General features: G+C 53.2%; 2 protein-coding genes across 2 annotated transcripts; both read right to left on the bottom strand.

Annotated features, from left to right (window-relative positions):
- Positions 1-415: 415 nt before the first annotated feature.
- GSR (glutathione-disulfide reductase) lies at positions 416-4950 on the bottom strand. The gene is made up of 13 exons (XM_032685602.1): positions 4822-4950; positions 4054-4080; positions 3712-3800; positions 3244-3313; positions 2925-3072; positions 2765-2819; positions 2588-2687; positions 2059-2145; positions 1718-1879; positions 1408-1519; positions 1196-1327; positions 903-1036; positions 416-725 (listed from the first exon to the last, which is right to left on the bottom strand). The coding sequence occupies exons 1-13, from the start codon at positions 4948-4950 to the stop codon at positions 576-578; spliced, it is 1395 nt and encodes a 464-aa protein (XP_032541493.1). The 3' UTR covers positions 416-575.
- Positions 4951-5054: 104 nt separating this feature from the next.
- Positions 5055-12776, bottom strand: PPP2CB (protein phosphatase 2 catalytic subunit beta). The gene is made up of 7 exons (XM_032685620.1): positions 12538-12776; positions 8754-8963; positions 8351-8524; positions 8057-8146; positions 7317-7478; positions 6373-6491; positions 5055-5834 (listed from the first exon to the last, which is right to left on the bottom strand). Exons 1-7 carry the CDS (start codon positions 12637-12639, stop codon positions 5762-5764), a joined length of 930 nt encoding a protein of 309 aa, XP_032541511.1. The 5' UTR covers positions 12640-12776; the 3' UTR covers positions 5055-5761.
- Between the last annotated feature and the right edge of the window lie 2707 nt (positions 12777-15483).

Below are 15483 nucleotides of genomic sequence, written 5' to 3'. Positions count from 1 at the left end.
TTAACTCCAGGTGACTCCCCTCATGTGCCTGAGGATGGGCTGTAGCAAGGCCAGAGGGCATTTCCTGTGCTTCAGCCAGCAATAAGCTTTGCAAATGGTTATTATTCCAAAGACTGACACGGATAACTGAGGATGCCAGTTACATTTGGGCTTTTGCCTGTACCTGAGCCCCTCTCAGTCCAATATGCTCTTTAAAGGCATGCTGGGGGGGTTAGGAGGGCTGGGCAGGATTTTCCTGCCTGCTACAGTTTTGCTGGCCAGGATGGAGACGCCTCAGCAAAGCCTGGAGCTTCACACCGGGGCTGAGCACCAGCATTCCCTTCTGTTGGCTGTTTACCCCCAGCTTTCAGGGAGATTTTGGCCCACATGCCACCCCTGGGGACAAGGCACCAGCAGAGCAAAAGGCAGAGACTCACCAGCATCACCGTATTTATTTCTGACCCCAGAGCCCACCACACCGACTTTGCAGGCACGCTCTCCGGGCACCCATCTGGCACTAAGGCACTTTTAAAAACATAGTAAACACTTTTTCCCAGCTGCAGCTGCCACCCCTGGGGGTGCCTGTGCCCGCCAGCTCAGCGCAGGGTCACCAGCTCTTCGGCAGAAGTGGGGTGGATGGCGACGGTGTTGTCCAGGTCGGCCTTGGTGGCCCCCATTTTGATGGCCACGGCAAAGCCCTGCAGGATCTCGTCGCACCCCATCCCTTGCATGTGCAGTCCCACCACCTTCGGGAAAGAAGGGAGGGAGGTCAGGTGGGACCCAGCACCGCCAAAATGAAGGCTTGAACTTTGACCCCAGGCCCTGGGGTGAGCAGGTCAGAGCTGACCGCACCCGGACAAGAGGACAGCCAGCTGCGGTGCCCATCACCCCCCAGCTGTCCCTCCCTGGTCCCCTCCGCTCACCTTCTCCTCCTTGCCAACACACACCAGCTTCATGAGGCACTTCACCTTCCTCTGGGTGACAGCGTAGTACAAGGGGGTGAAGGACGTGCTGTAGATCTTCACGTTCTCCTTCCCGTGCGCAGCCACGGCTTCCTCTGCAGCAGAAGACACAGCGTGTGCATTCCCAGAGGGGGACTCAAGCCCGTTTTTCCAAGGCTCAGACACACTTGCCGGGGATCAAACCCCCTCCTCGAGCAGCAGAGCAGCAGCTCTGAGCCACGGCATCCCCAGCCCCGTGCCCTGTCTGTCCCCACCTTCGGTGAGTCCCACGGTGCCGATGGGCGGGTGGCTGAAGACGACGGTGGGGATGTTACTGTAGTCCAGCCGGGAATCCTGCTTGCCCTCGAAGAGCCTGTGGGCCAGCTTCCTGCCAGCTGCGATGGCCACTGCAGGGAGGGACAAGGGAGCCTGAGCCACGGCGTGGCACTGAGGGGCTGTGGAGGGGAGGGGGGCACGGCCGCAGTACCTGGGGTGAGAAGGGCTCTCCCACAGACGTCCCCGATGGCGTAGACCCCTCTCCTAGTGGTGTTCTGGTACTCGTCCACCACCACGTGGCCCTGGGCGTCCACCTGCACGCCCTGCCGTGGGAAACAGCAGCTACGTTGGCACGTAGTCCAGGAGGGATGGGACAAGCCGTGCCCGTGGGGGGAACCGTGCTGGTGGCGAGGGGGCAAGTGGTGGGAGCACCATCCTGTGACAGGCTCTGGGAACCCCGAGCACCCAGAGACCTGTGGGCACTCTCACACCAGCACAGAAGGGACGTGCTGCCGCCTCACCACTTGGTCCAGGCACAGCCCCTCGGTGTTGGGCTCCCGCCCCACGGCCCACAGCAGGCAGTCCACATCCCGGATCATTCCCTCTGTTGGCTTGCGGCCGGGCACCGAGCAGGTCACTGTCACATCCAGCAGCCCAGAAGAGGACTTAGTGACAGTCTTGACCTGTGGGGAATAACAGGACCTGCTTCAAGAGAAGAAGCTGCCCTGCAGCTGTGCTGCAAAACCAGGAATGTCACCAAAACTGTGGCCCATCAAGCAGCACCCAAAATGGCAGCTTTCCCCCAGCCCTGCCTCCCCAGGAGGAATGGGATAAACCACAGGGCTGCTCTGCGTGTTCGTACCTGTGTGTGCTTCCAGACCTCCACCCCGGTGTTCTCCAGCTCCTGGGTGCAGTTTGAGCTGATCATGGAGTCGAAGGTTCGCAGGACCTGGGCAGGGACCCCCCAGACCTGTCAGATGAGGGTCTGCAGGCGAAGGCACTGCCTAGCAGCCGCTCCACCAGCATTTCCCTGCTCCGGGGACCCAAGAGGTTTGGGGCGCTTCTGGTTAAACTTCTCTGTTTGTTTTTCCATTATTTTCTTTCCCTTTAATCCTCTTTTCAAGTTGTGACTTGAAATAAAGCTCAAGAGAACGGGTGCAGTGGCACGCAGGGCTGCAGAAATTCCAGGTACACAGGCTGGTGCTGCCAAAACATGCCCCCCCAGCCCCCCCTTACACCCATCAGCCCAATGCCACCATCCTCTCCATCATCATTCCCATGCCAACTCAGACCCTTCCTTACAAGGAGCTGACAAGCAGGAAACCCCAGTGGGCTGGGATGTGACTTCCAGGCGGGAAGCGCGGCTGGGGACAGATGGCGGGTGGCATTACCTTGTCCTTGCGGATCAGCAGGGATGACTTGGAGCCCAGCGTGGAGAGGATCCCCGCGATCTCCACCGCGATGTACCCGGCCCCCACGATAACGCTGCGCCTGCGGAGAAGCAACGATGCCGTGTCCGGGCACATGGAGCCGGAGCTGGTGGATACGGGGGGTGAGCCCCACTTTACCTGGGCAGCTCCTCCAGGTCGAAGAAGCCGTCACTGGTCATCCCCAGGCTGGCACCTGCAAAGCAGAGCCCCTTTCACACCCCTTACCTGCCCCACTTCCCCTTCCCAGACCTGCTTTGTTCTGGCAGACCTCTCTCCTGGGGAATTTCAGCAGGCTCACCGGGAATTTCGCTGTCGGAAGGGACAGCCGGGCGCCCCCCCGTGGCTATAAGGATGTGAGGGGCCGTGTACTTTTTCCCATCCACTTCAATGGTTGGCTCAGGATCAGCGGTGAACTTGCCATAGCCCCGAATGATGTCGATGTGAGCCTTTGAGGGGGGTAACATTCACGGGATTAACAGAAGGATGGGCTGCAGGAGATGGCTAACGGAGCCAGGGCTCCCACATTTGGAAAAGAGCACACCCATTAAAGCTGGAAAAGTGGCCACAAATCCATCAGAGCCCACTCGGCCCACGGCATGAACACGTCCCACGCTCACCTTCTTTACGTTGCTCTCGTAGATGTCATTGAGGCGCCGCACATACGCGTCACGCTTCTCCTTGATGGTTCTGGAACAGAGCAGGGAGTACTGTCACCATCAGCAGATAAGAGCTCAGGGAGAACAATGTGGCAATTAGTGCCGTGGACTAGTTCACAAAGTGGTGATCGGTCAAAGGTTGGTACATTATATCCATGCCACAAAATAAAACAGCCCCCTGCGATCACTTCCCCACCAACCTGCGGTTTTTGTGCCTGCCTCTTCTTCCCACAGCCAGTGTGCCACCCCTCTTTTCCAAAATAAAGCCACGGAAACAGCTCTGCACCCACCCACGGGAAGCCTCGAAGCAGGCGGGGAGCCCTTTGAGGTGGGCAATGAGCCAAAGGGCCACGGTGCTGACCTGTGGCTGCTCCCCATGGGATACTCACTGGGAGGTGCTCACTTCCAACAGGCTCTTTCCATTCTTACCTCCAGTTGAACTTGACACTGGGTGTTTCGAAACCATAGTCAGCGTGATCATGGATAAACTCCGCATGAACAGCCGCGTTCCACATCACCTGCCCACACAAACCGCACGTTGGCTGGGGAAGACTGGTCTGATTTGGGGAAACCCCCACACACACTTCCCCATACCTCACACCTGCCCAGAGCAGCCCACGGGACACAATATGTTCTGAGGCCCTGCTTCCTCCCCGTTCCTTCCTCCCCACACCCTGTGCCAGCATCTCCCTGTAATTTGGCAGGCACCCACACCAGACCCAACCCAAGCCACCAGAGGTGCCACCAGAGCCAGTGGCAAAACACCCTTACCTTCTTTGGCACGCACCCAACATTGACCTGGGGGTGGAATAAGAACAAAGCTCAGTTTTAAGGCTCAGTTTTCCAAAGGCAAGGCTCAGGAGAACATCCCACAGCAGGCTGGTGCTGCATCTCAGCTCTCTGCCCAGGAAAACAAAGGCAGGATTACGGGTTCCTGGCAAAAGAGGGGTGTAACTCCCTCGGGCGCCTCAAGGTCTTGCGGTTTGACTGTTTTCCTTCACTTCCTTGAAAGAGAATATGGAAGGCAGAGCCTTCAAACACAGGGGGTTTTTTCCATTGATCATTTAAAAGCGATTTCCTGGGAGAAAGGTGTCTGCCATCCCCTTCCTGCACTTCTGATCCTGGTACGACAATTTCTCCAGCAGAACACACTTAAGGAATAAAACTAGAGCCTGCCCCTGGCTTGTTTGAGGAACAAGCTTGTTTTTCGGCTTGTTACCGGCTCGCCGTGCCCGTGGGCTCCGCTTAGCCGCCTTGCAGTTCTGCTGCACAGACGCAGGATCCATCAGCACCCCGTCACCGGCTTGAAAACGTCCGGGAAGAAGCAGGAGGAGAGGGGGATTGGGATCTGTCCTGCTTCGGCGGGACAAGGCGGGTCCTTGCGCAACGCTCCCGGTCCGGGAGGGCGATTCCTTCCCTCCGGCACCGCCACCATCCCCGGGGGCACCGCGACCCTCCCCGGGGACACCGGGACCAGCCTGGAGGACCCCGCCCCGCGACACCCGCCCCCCGCCGCGGGTCCCCCCGCAAGTGACTCACGCAGGTGCCGCCGAGGCGCCGCGGCTCCACCAGCGCGACGCGGGCCCCCAGCTCGGCCGCCCGCCGGGCCCCCGCCAGCCCCCCGGAGCCCCCGCCCAGCACCAGCAGCTCGTAGGCGGCCGCCGCCATCGCTCCGAACTCGGTCTGACCCCGCCGCTCCGCCTCCGGGGCCGCCCCATCCCGGCGCGGTCCCCGCCCCGGTCCCCGCCCCGGCCCCGCACGACACCACGGACTGGGGTTGACAAGGGCGTTTATTGGTTCAGGTACAGCGAGGAGGATTTGCAAGCACTTCCAGGACAAATATACAGAGGGGATGAAGGGGGGAGGGGGGGGACGACGACAAAAAAAGGGAGACAAAATAAACCAAAAAAAAAAAAAAAAAAGAAGAAAAAAAACGGGGGCAGGATCAGCACAGAACGGGAATAGAGCTAAAAAGGGAACGCTTTTTTTCCGGGTTATGACAACATACTCCCAAGCAGGAATCACTTCCTTTCTCCAGTTAAGTCGAGCGGTCTTTCCAATAAAATAAAGAGCAGTGGGGGATGGAGTTAGTGTGTATTTCCCTGGAAAACAAACTCTAATTCATGCCAGTTAAACACTAGAACTAAAAATGTACAAAGAAGCTTCAAAGGAGATGAAGTGTTTGTTAGAGTTACCTTTTCCTCTCTGAACAGTCCAGAAGGAAAACAATGACTACAAATACAGCAGGCAAACTGACTTTTGGGCTGATGGGCACGGGAGAGAGAGAGTGTTGTAAGGAATTCAGTCTCAAGTTGTGCTAAACGCTCTTCGTCCTCTGTTATGGCACATTTTGGTCCATGATGGGGATTTGAAGTTGAGACGAACCCTGATTTCTTACAGAAACGTGTAAATATTGTTGCTTTTTTTTTTTTTTTTTTAAATGCCAGGTGTACTTCCTTCTACAAAGGTTGGGAGAGGTTTATAGGAAGTAGTCTGGGGTACGACGGGTAACATGAGGCTCTCCACGACGAGGTGCTGGGTCAAACTGGAGGCTGCAGGGAAAAGAAAGGGATCACTTACCCTCCTCCACAAGTCATTTTCCAACACCACCACAATAAATACCAGACCTGTTCTCCTGCTGCTATTGGTTTACTCATCACAGCTGCTTCCACCTAAAACATTTCAGGTCCCAAAACAAGTGTCCATGGGAGTTAAAACTCATCCACTGGCCAAATTTCTGCTTACAGCCCATCCCCATTGTCACGTGAGCACAAAATTCAGACCTTCTCACCCACCTTTACAAAGCTCGTGCTACCAAAAGTTAAAACAAATACATAAATCTGGATGTTTTTACTCTCTCCATCAAGATTGGGCAGTAGACGGATTAAAGTGCAGAAGCTCTGACTCTCCAGCCAGCCAGGAAGAGGAGCTTTTAGGAGCTTAACTCACTACTTATTTTTAGGGTAGAGCAAACGACATTAATCCCAGAGTGGTCTGAGTTGGCTTTTCACGGAGACACCCTTTGGAAAAGATCAGACATTCCTCACAGACCTGTTAGGAAGAGAGAACAGCCCAAGCCAGGGTACTCACAAGGAATATTTTAAAGTGTCATCTAGTTCCATGATAGCAGCCTGGTTCCCACAGCGGTAACAGTAATTGGGGGCACTGAAAATGGTAACCACGTTCCGGTCGTGGCACCAGTTATAACCCTGCCAGGAAGAGAGAGAGAGAGAAAGAAAAATGTCTCTGTTAAACCTCAGCTTGTCTGAAGTTCCTCTTTCAGGCCTGAAATGCTCCGAGGCACTTGTGAAACTGGAGATTTCATTAACTATTTCCAAGTGACTTGGTTTCATTTCAAAATAGGTGCTCTGCTGCAAGCAGCAGCGGTAGGTACCTGGCAAAACCAGCTTCAAGCACTCCCCAGCAGATCATCCATTCCTCATTTGTGTGTTTATCCATTTTATATACAAATTATGGGCTGTACCACAAGAAAAGCCTTGAGATTTTTAGGGATGCCTTCAGCTTTCATCCACCACCACTGACAGTTTGCCCGCCGGATGCGGGTGACTTCAGACACACGGTACTGCTTAAGGGATCTATCTGCAGCAGATTTTAAAAATACATCTGCTCCATTGACCCACCTGGCAGTTTTCCAGCAAGACATTCAAGAATAGCCTGTTGAGAGCCAAAAATGGCTTAATCTCTGTCACATCTGAGTATTACGGATGCAGCAGCAGCCCAAGTAGAGCTGTCAGCGTGTAAGGAGATTATTCCTGCCACAAACAGGGTGCGACAAGGTCCCTTTGGCAATTTACTTGCAGGTGGACATTTACTTGGAAAGGGCAGGACATCCCTTTATTTACACCGTGTAATTTTACGTTGCTTGTTTTTTTTTCCCATGATTAAAGCCTCTCCTTGGCACTTGCCTGCCTAAGACTTAGGTGTCAACAAACCCATGAGTGGAAGGTGTCAGAGAGGAGACACCAGCGGCCCCTGGTTGGTTAGCCCTTGGCTAGCAGAGTGCTTGCCCTTACCTCCATGACCAGCTGGTGAGCGCGGGAGACCAGTGTGAGACCATTGGCGTGGTTAAATGTTTCGGAGATATCCTGCCCGAAGGTGTAGCCAGCACCACGTGGAGATATGCCCCAGCCACCGCGGTCATCCGGATCCGACCACAGCAGATCACACATCGGACCCTTGGGAAAGATTAAGCGTTGTTAGGTCGCTGCCAAGGCGGTGAAACATATTTTATTTACAGTAACAAGACTCCCAGCACGCTGAGTTTATTCGACACACACTTGCAAGCCCCACGACTTCCAGCTGCCCTGGGAGCTCCAAGGGTGGCTTTTCAGTCCCGGTTTCAGGCCCCCAGAAAGTGATGAACAAGGATGAAACACCACTGAAGGAGGAATTGGCTGGGGGGGAAGGATGGTGTCACAACGTGGCTTCACGGGGTGGTTGTCAGTTCACAGCCACATCTGTGATGAGGCTGAAGGTAGTAAACACCTTTCCCTGCCAAATACTGCCCTTTGAATCAGCCTGACAGTCCAAAAATCCTGTGATTCTGTGGAAGACAGCTGTGAAACCCCCACAGCTCTCCGTTTGCAGGCTGCTGTAATCAAAGCAGACTGACTTGGGTGTGCTTTGCCTAAATATTTCACCTGCTCTGGCTTTTGGAAAGGCCATAATCCGTGCGTAACCGCGTTTAAATGGATTTCAGTATGAGGATACATCGGCATTATTGAAGTTTCTGAGGCATTTCCTTTCCTATTACCTCGTGTGGAACTTCCTGCAGGCGATCCAGAGCCCTGATATGATCCAGTGTATCTATGGATGGAGAGAGGCCACCGTGGAGGCAGAATATCTGTTCCAAAAAAAAAAACCACAAACACAGCAATCCATTCAGTGCACGTTGTTAAGAACGATCTCCAAATCAGCTGCTTTTAGCTCGGTTGGCAATTACAGCCCTGGCACCACCCCTTAAGGGAGCTGACTGTTCTCGTGGCTGTCAGACAATCCAGCCAGCAGAACCCTGTGGAACGGAGTGTTTTCTTTCTCCCAGGCTTACCTGGCCGTCTACTAGAGCTGTGAGTGGGAGATAATCAAAGAGGTCTGTGAAGTACTTCCAGACGTTGGCGTTGCCGTACTTGCGCAGACACTCGTCGTAGAAGCCGTAGACTTGTGTGATTTGCCTGCTTTCGTGGTTGCCCCTCAGGATCGTGATGCGTTCCGGGTAGCGCACCTGGGCATGAAGGAAACGCTTCCTTAACGTGGGAATCACACCACGGGCATGGAAAGAGACAGTAACGGAATACTGCAAACAGCAGCCGAGCGCTCAGCTCCGTGCTCAGCCTGTGTCCATTGCTGCCTATCAACTTACATCCGCTGAGCTCAAGTCAGCTCCGGAGTCTCCAGAGCAAATCCAAACTCCCCAAACCCACAGGTTTTGCCCCAAATCTCTCAAGTCGTACCTTCAACGCTACTAGGAGAGTCACCGTCTCCACGGAGTAATAGCCTCTGTCCACGTAGTCTCCCATGAACAGGTAATTTGTGTCCGGCGACTTCCCGCCGATCCTGAAGAGCTCCATGAGGTCGTGGAACTGCCCGTGGACATCCCCGCAGACGGTGACAGGGCATCGTACCTCTTGCACGTTCGACTCTTTTGTAAGGATTTCTTTAGCCTGGCAAGAAAAACACATTTAGGTCAAAAAGGTAGGAAGCTCTGCCGAGAGCAGGTGTGGATGTTATTCCACTGCATTCCCGCTGGAAAGCCGGATTCAAAGCGGCTCAAGCTGACCACTGGAAAAACAGTTTGGTGGGTGAGGACAGACAAGGTGTGTTTCCCAAATCCCTGTGCACCAGGACAAGCAGGTCTGTTATGGCGAGGCCTGATTCCCTCGCTCAGGGTACTTTTTCCCTGCCAGAATTCCAATCCTCTTCCAAGCACAACAGTTTAGTAACTTCTAAAAGCAAGTCACATACAACTGGAAAAGCAAAGTGAGAGGCAGTTGAAACATACCAAGCCCCAGCCAGCTTCCCTGGCCATACCCAGCTGGCAACAAAACGGCCACAGATGGAGGGATGGCATCCCTGGATTTAGTCATCTCTCCTTCCACACCCAGCAGCTCCTCTGCTAATTACAGCCATGTAATGCAGCCTATCTGCACCACCTTATTATCCTTATCAAATACCAGGTTTGCTGTGCTGCCTCCAGCTCAGTGACTGAAGCCAATCGGCACTCCAGGCACACCGGAGGCACAGGGAACACCCCCGGGTTGGTTCGGTCTGATCCCAACAAAAGGGAGGGAAGATCACCAGCGCTGAGCAGTCACCAGCAGGTGATGATCTGGGCATTCCTTGTCACATCCCTTAGCTCAGGATGAGGTAGCTCCCACCTCCTACTGCCAGGAAGGAGCTGCTTCCCGAGGATACCCTCAGTGGGCTCCCCAAGGATGACTGCATTCCCATTCCAGTGTTTGCTGCCTTGCCTCTTTTAGGGAAAGCTTCTATTTGGAAGGAATAACTAAACCCCAAGCAGTTTGGACAGCTTGGACAGCATCCAGCATGCCCCTTGCACGGAACATAACCCGAGGGATGTGACCCTGACCCTAAAAGACACATCCTGCACGTGGACTCGATGATGCGGGGTCTGCCTTGCACTCCTAACCCGACTGGGAACTGCTCAATGTGTTGTATTGGAGTGCAATAGTAGCACTCAGATTCTGCTCACACATCTTTAAAAGCATTTATAGTGCCTTTGGAGAGCTTCCACCCTCGGGGAGAGACAAATATAAACCCACAAAGCAGCTGCTCCGTGTGTTCCGACTGCTGCACACAGCAACAGGCTAGCATTTAGTTGGAAGCTGGAGCTCAGCAGAGCTCCCCTTCCACAGGAACAGGGCAAATATGCCCACCTTAAACCCAGCCCAGGAAGGCAGGCCAGCCCAGGTCCTGAAATTCTGGTACCAGGAGGATCCAGAAGTTTCCCCTCACGAGAAGGGAGGAGCTGGCAGCTGACGAGCAGCAGCTCCTTATGCTGCCAACCAGCTGTTCCCCTGCAGCCCTTTTTAGCTCACCCTGCGGACACACACCCGTGCACGTGGATAGACCCAGCCTGGCATTTTAACTCTGCAGAGCTGGTTCAAGTCAGGCCCAGGAGCCCAAGTTTGCCCTCACGCGATGATTTTCGAGACCTTCAGAATCTTCAGCATCGATAAAAAACAGCCCAGAAAAGCAGTAACTACCCAGGGCATCCGCCTGCACTGTGCAGAGCGAGCACTGACATCACACGACTTAAAATAACGAAAAGCACCACTAAAAAACAAGAATAAAAATCTCTGATTCAGGCAAGGCTGCCTGGCATCGTCATCACTTATTTATTTCAGGAGGCTGATAAATAACTATGACTTAAAAGTCAAATTTTAGCTACCTTTGCTATAGAAAACAGTGACTAACATTATCAGCTTCCTGAGCATCTCTGTCCCACTTGTTCTGGATGAAAACCATATCCAGGTCAGGATGAAAAGAAGCAGCTTTCAGGTGTTTTCATTAAATAAACCTAAACAACAGTTGCCATGTCTGTGCTCAAAGTGACTTTGAAGAGCAGACTGTTTGCTAGCTGTGAGCCTGCCCATCATCCCAGCTCCTGGTGTGGTTTGTGTACAAGATCCTTGGAGAGCAGAGATGGAGAGATGAAACGTTCCTGACCGTGACTCAACACAACACTGGGAATTTCACACTGTGAAATTGTGGCCCTTCTTACACCCCCAAAGAACAAGGGTAGGAAAGAGAAGCTACAAGGACAGGGATGGTTATGGAAGACTGCTTGTTTAATTCAGGAGACAGACTTTTCCTTGTCTTCTTACATATCCCATTTCATTATTTTGGTGAAAAACCCTTTTTCTGGTGAAAAATCCCTAACCTGGATTAAGCAGAATGGCTCTCAACTCCCTCACCTGCACCCTAGTCATGTCCAATCCTTCCCTCATTATGCCAGTAATTAAAAATGACACACATAGAAACTCTGGGATTTGGGAGGATTTTTCCCCCACCTCATTTTGATTTTTTGTTTTAGTACCGAGTTATTCCAGAAATTTAAACCCGAGGCAAGAGGTACTACTGTGCTTGGTCTCTTCAGAATCAGTCCCAAAAAAGGGAATGCTAAGAAAGGACAAAAGAGTTTCTCCAAATATTATCTCAAGGAAACCAAGTAAACCAGCTTTGTGCTGCACACCCAGAGGTTTTTGTAAGCTCCTCTCCCCGGGTGACAAAAACCACTCCCCAAAACTTAAACAAGCCAAGTCAGAGCACGGCACAGTATTTCCTTCGTGTCCAAGTCCTTTCCATCACTTTCCAGCACCCTGGAAGTACGAGGTGCTTGTGACAGATGACACACCTACCTGTCACCTGGAGGACAAACACCCTCCCCACCTCCAGCTGAGCTGCCACTCTCCCTGTTCCCTGCGTGCACAGCCACTGCCTGCTGGCACTGCCCTCCAGCTTCCCAAACTGCCACAGCTCCAGCTTCCCAAAACACAGCAGCCACAGCTCCCCCAGAAACGATGGAGCTCTGGAGAAAGAGTCACAAAGCTCCCAACGTGGGACTGAAAAAGGAAAGAGGGAAGGAAAAAGGAGGGAAGGAAACACAGGCAGAGTGGGGGTGAGGTAGGAGTCGGGATCACTGCTGGAAGCACCAGCCAAGGAAAACCTTCACTTAGTTGCTGTCTGCAGTGTAGAGGGAGTGTTCGCCCAGAGCTATTGGACTTCTCAGACAAAACCCAACACCAGCCTAAGGATCCTTCTCTAGACTGAAAAAAAAAAAAAAAAAAAAGCCGCTTGCCAGTCTCCACTAAACCAATCCAAGCTGGCATTTGCCAAAGGCTGTCCAAACCACAGCCCGGAATTGCAGACGGTGTCCTTTATCCGACCATTCCTCCTTCTGTTTCGGTCCCCTTCAGCAGGCTCCGAGCCTCCCCTCTGACCCGCTCTGCTTCCCTAGATCCCACCTTGGATGTCACGAGGTTTCCTCACTGACTTGGGGTTGATTTTTCAGCACGGGGCTACGACACGTTGCACAGGATACCAGGATGACAGACACCTCACAGGCACCATCCGCGTCTCCCAATGCCCGATATCCCGCAGGCACCAGCCCGCTCTCCCAATGCCCGACATCCCCGCGGCCGCATCCGTGTCTCCCGGGGCCCGATATCCCACAGGCACCACGACGCTCCCCCAGCGTCCGGGCCCCGCACTCACCTTCTCGCAGAGGCTGCGGACCTGGCTCTCGCTCAGCTGCCGGCACTCGTTCAGCTGCTCGATCCACTGGTCGAGCTCCTTGGCGAAGCCCTTCTCCTCCATGGCGGGGGCCGGGCGGGCCCCGCGCGGCCCGGGCCCGCCTGTGGGTGGCGGCGGCGGCGGCCGGGGACGCGCGGCCCGCTCGGGTCTGCTCCGCTCCGCGTAATGGCGGCGCCCCCCGCCTGCCGCGGCTGCTGCGCACTTCCGGCCACGCCCACGCCGCGTGCGCGGCGGGCGCGCGCACGCTTCCGGCGCGCCGCGTCCCCACTCGGAGCCACGCCCCGTGCCTCCCCCGAGGCCACGCCCCCGCTGTCACCCCCTCCCCGCCCCTCAGAGCCACGCCCTTCTCCATGGCCACGCCCCCCTCGCGGTCCCGCCACGCCCCTCCCTCCCCTCACTGCTCCCGCCCCTCCAAACCCCTTGGCGCAACCCGTGCCGTTCCGAGGAAAAATGGATAAAACGCTCCGCTCTCTCTAAGGAAAAAGGATAAATAAAATCACGAGCTTCTGCGCTCGCTGTGGGTGTCGAGAGCCAAGCGCTGCCAGCAGGGCAGTTGTTCACTCTGGGAACGTATGAAAATCCCTTTCATTAAGCGTGCTACTAATTCCCTTCACTATGTTCCTGTGACACACTATTGGGCACGCATACCGTGATGTACCAAACGCAGCACGTGATTAACGAATACAGGCAATAAAGATTAATATGTTTGCTTACAGTCTGGTACTCGATCCGTCTCGCCCTCAGCCCTAAATTGTGACTGACCCGCACAAATTTCTACTCACTGCTTTTCATTTATCTTCTGCAATTTTTCACTTGCTTTACTGTCTCCTCTGTACCAAAATGGAATAGCAATATCGTGATAATGATATAATAATTCACTGCCACAGTCTGGAGCACTGTGTGACTGTTCCAAGTCAAAGGACCGGGATTTTAGGGGATCACTGGTGGGAAACTTTTCTGAGATTTTTAGCAGAGTAAGATAAATCAAGTCCATGTGGTATGTTTTTTTTCACATCAGATGGAAAAGCTGAGGTTTGTTGAGGACTGACTCAGGTTGTTCTTCTACTGGGAACGCCGATGCCAGTCCCAGTTTCCTTAACTCCTGCTGGGTAATGCAGCAGGACTTGTGGACCCTTGAATCACCTGAGGTGATTCAAAACATCACATCCCTGAAGTGAACTTTCCAACTAAAAATACACTTAGCAAAGTAAAAAGGAGCATATATATATATATATATACATATACATATATAAAATATAATTTTGTAGCTACTCTTCTACATGCCCAGCATTTGCCATTCCAGTTCCCAGGAAAGACAACTGCCAGGAACCATCCACACACCCCTGGATGTTCAATTTGCTGATTTGTTTCCAGAAGATTATTCTTAACCATATTGCCCATGTTTGTGACACTGCAGCAGAGGGCAGTCCTGGGATAAGAAGAATCCTCCAGCATGGCAGTGAACAATAAATCTCCCCATCCCTGAGCTTCCTGAGCCACTGTCTCTGACCTCTGAATTTTGGGCTGCACCAGACTCCCACCTCCATGTCCAGAAACGGGATTTGCTTGTGGTGCTGGGCTGGTTTTCTCTCTTCTTTTGGGATAATTTTCCCAGAGATTTCCCCTGCAACAGTCCCCAGGCCCTGGTGCTTCCCAGCTTTTAGTGTGTGGATTTTCCACCACCTTCTCTAAAATCTCACCATTTCTGTGCTAGAACCTTCTGAAAAGGCAATGCTGGTGAAAGTGGCATAACAGGCGACGAAAAAATAAATAAATGCTGGTTGTGTAACATTAAACCCCTCAGGGGGTACCTTGCTCTCTTATTTTTGTGATTTTTCCACTGCAACTTGGTCTTTCAGGGTGCGATACAAAACGCAAGAGAAACAAAATCAGAAAATAATTACCCACAGTCCCCACCATTGCCCAGGCTTATCCCCCACTTCCCAAGGAATGCTGGATTCCTAAGGGTACTCCTGTGTTTTAGAGAGGGAAAAAACCCCCACCCTACAGTGAATAAATAAAATAAATCAGCAAAGTTCTTCCTTCTGCCAGCAACTGAGGGTGCACAAATCCAGGGGGAGCTGCTCTGGGTGGTCCCAAAAGGGCACCTGACCCCCTGGGAGTGTGCAGGGGTACCCAGGGTCACAAGGATGGGGATCCCTAAAACACATTCTGGGATGCAGACACCACACTTGGGCTGAGGATGGGAGGCAAACATACCTGGCAGGCAAACATACCTGGCAGGTCCCTCCATGAAGCCTGGCTTCTTGTTCCCAGCATCTTCCCACAGGATTCATCTCTGTCCTCCTTCCCGTGCTGGCGTCCATCACCACGGGCAGTGCTGCTTGTACTGCGAGGAGCAGCCAGAAACATCTACAAAACCTTGATAAACTGGGGAAAAAAGCTGGAGAGAGGTCAGAGGGGATGATAGAGGAAAAGAGAGAGGACAGTGCCAGGAGAAGGGGGATAAATGGACTCTGTGGCCCTAGCACATGCACCAGGGATGGTTTCTGAAAGGAAGGAGGGTGACAGCACAAGCCCTCTCCTGGATCCCCCTGAAATGTTCCTCTCAGATACAGCTATGTCTTTTAGGGAATATAAAATGTCCTCCTGCAGCAGCCTGCAACAATTTTACTCTCAAAATAGCTTTTTTTGAGGGGAGGGGGGGGGGAAAAAAACCCCTCAAAACCCGCGAGTCTTGCAACAGGTTTTGATCGCAAACGCGGGCAAATCTGGAATATTTGCTTATTCCTTTTATTGAACCTGCCGGCTGATTTGATTACTTCCCTGGAAACGCATGTGCAAATCAGTTTTCCAGCCGTTTGAGGGCACTGCCTTCCGCCGAGACGTCGCCGGTGACTGATGCCAACTCCTCGCTAATGCAATGTGCAGGAAGAGCCGGCGCTG

The sequence above is a fragment of the Chiroxiphia lanceolata genome, chromosome 4 (genome assembly GCF_009829145.1).
Source record: "Chiroxiphia lanceolata isolate bChiLan1 chromosome 4, bChiLan1.pri, whole genome shotgun sequence".
Taxonomy (NCBI): Eukaryota; Metazoa; Chordata; class Aves; order Passeriformes; family Pipridae; genus Chiroxiphia; species Chiroxiphia lanceolata.
This window is presented reverse-complemented; position numbering and strand designations above follow the sequence as displayed.

Coding starts and splice junctions, on each gene's coding strand:
- PPP2CB (XM_032685620.1), bottom strand. CDS start 12,639: ATGGAGGAGAAGGGCTTCGCCAAGGAGCTCGACCAGTGGATCGAGCAG. Junction 8,147..8,350: donor CAGCTCTAGTAGACGGCCAG/GTAAGCCTGGGA, acceptor TTTTTGGAACAG/ATATTCTGCCTCCACGGTGG. Junction 6,492..7,316: donor CTCACCAGCTGGTCATGGAG/GTAAGGGCAAGC, acceptor TCTTCCTGGCAG/GGTTATAACTGGTGCCACGA.
- GSR (XM_032685602.1), bottom strand. CDS start 4,950: ATGGCGGCGGCCGCCTACGAGCTGCTGGTGCTGGGCGGGGGCTCCGGG. Junction 3,801..4,053: donor TTGGGTGCGTGCCAAAGAAG/GTAAGGGTGTTT, acceptor TTGTGTGGGCAG/GTGATGTGGAACGCGGCTGT. Junction 2,688..2,764: donor GACCTGGAGGAGCTGCCCAG/GTAAAGTGGGGC, acceptor GCTTCTCCGCAG/GCGCAGCGTTATCGTGGGGG.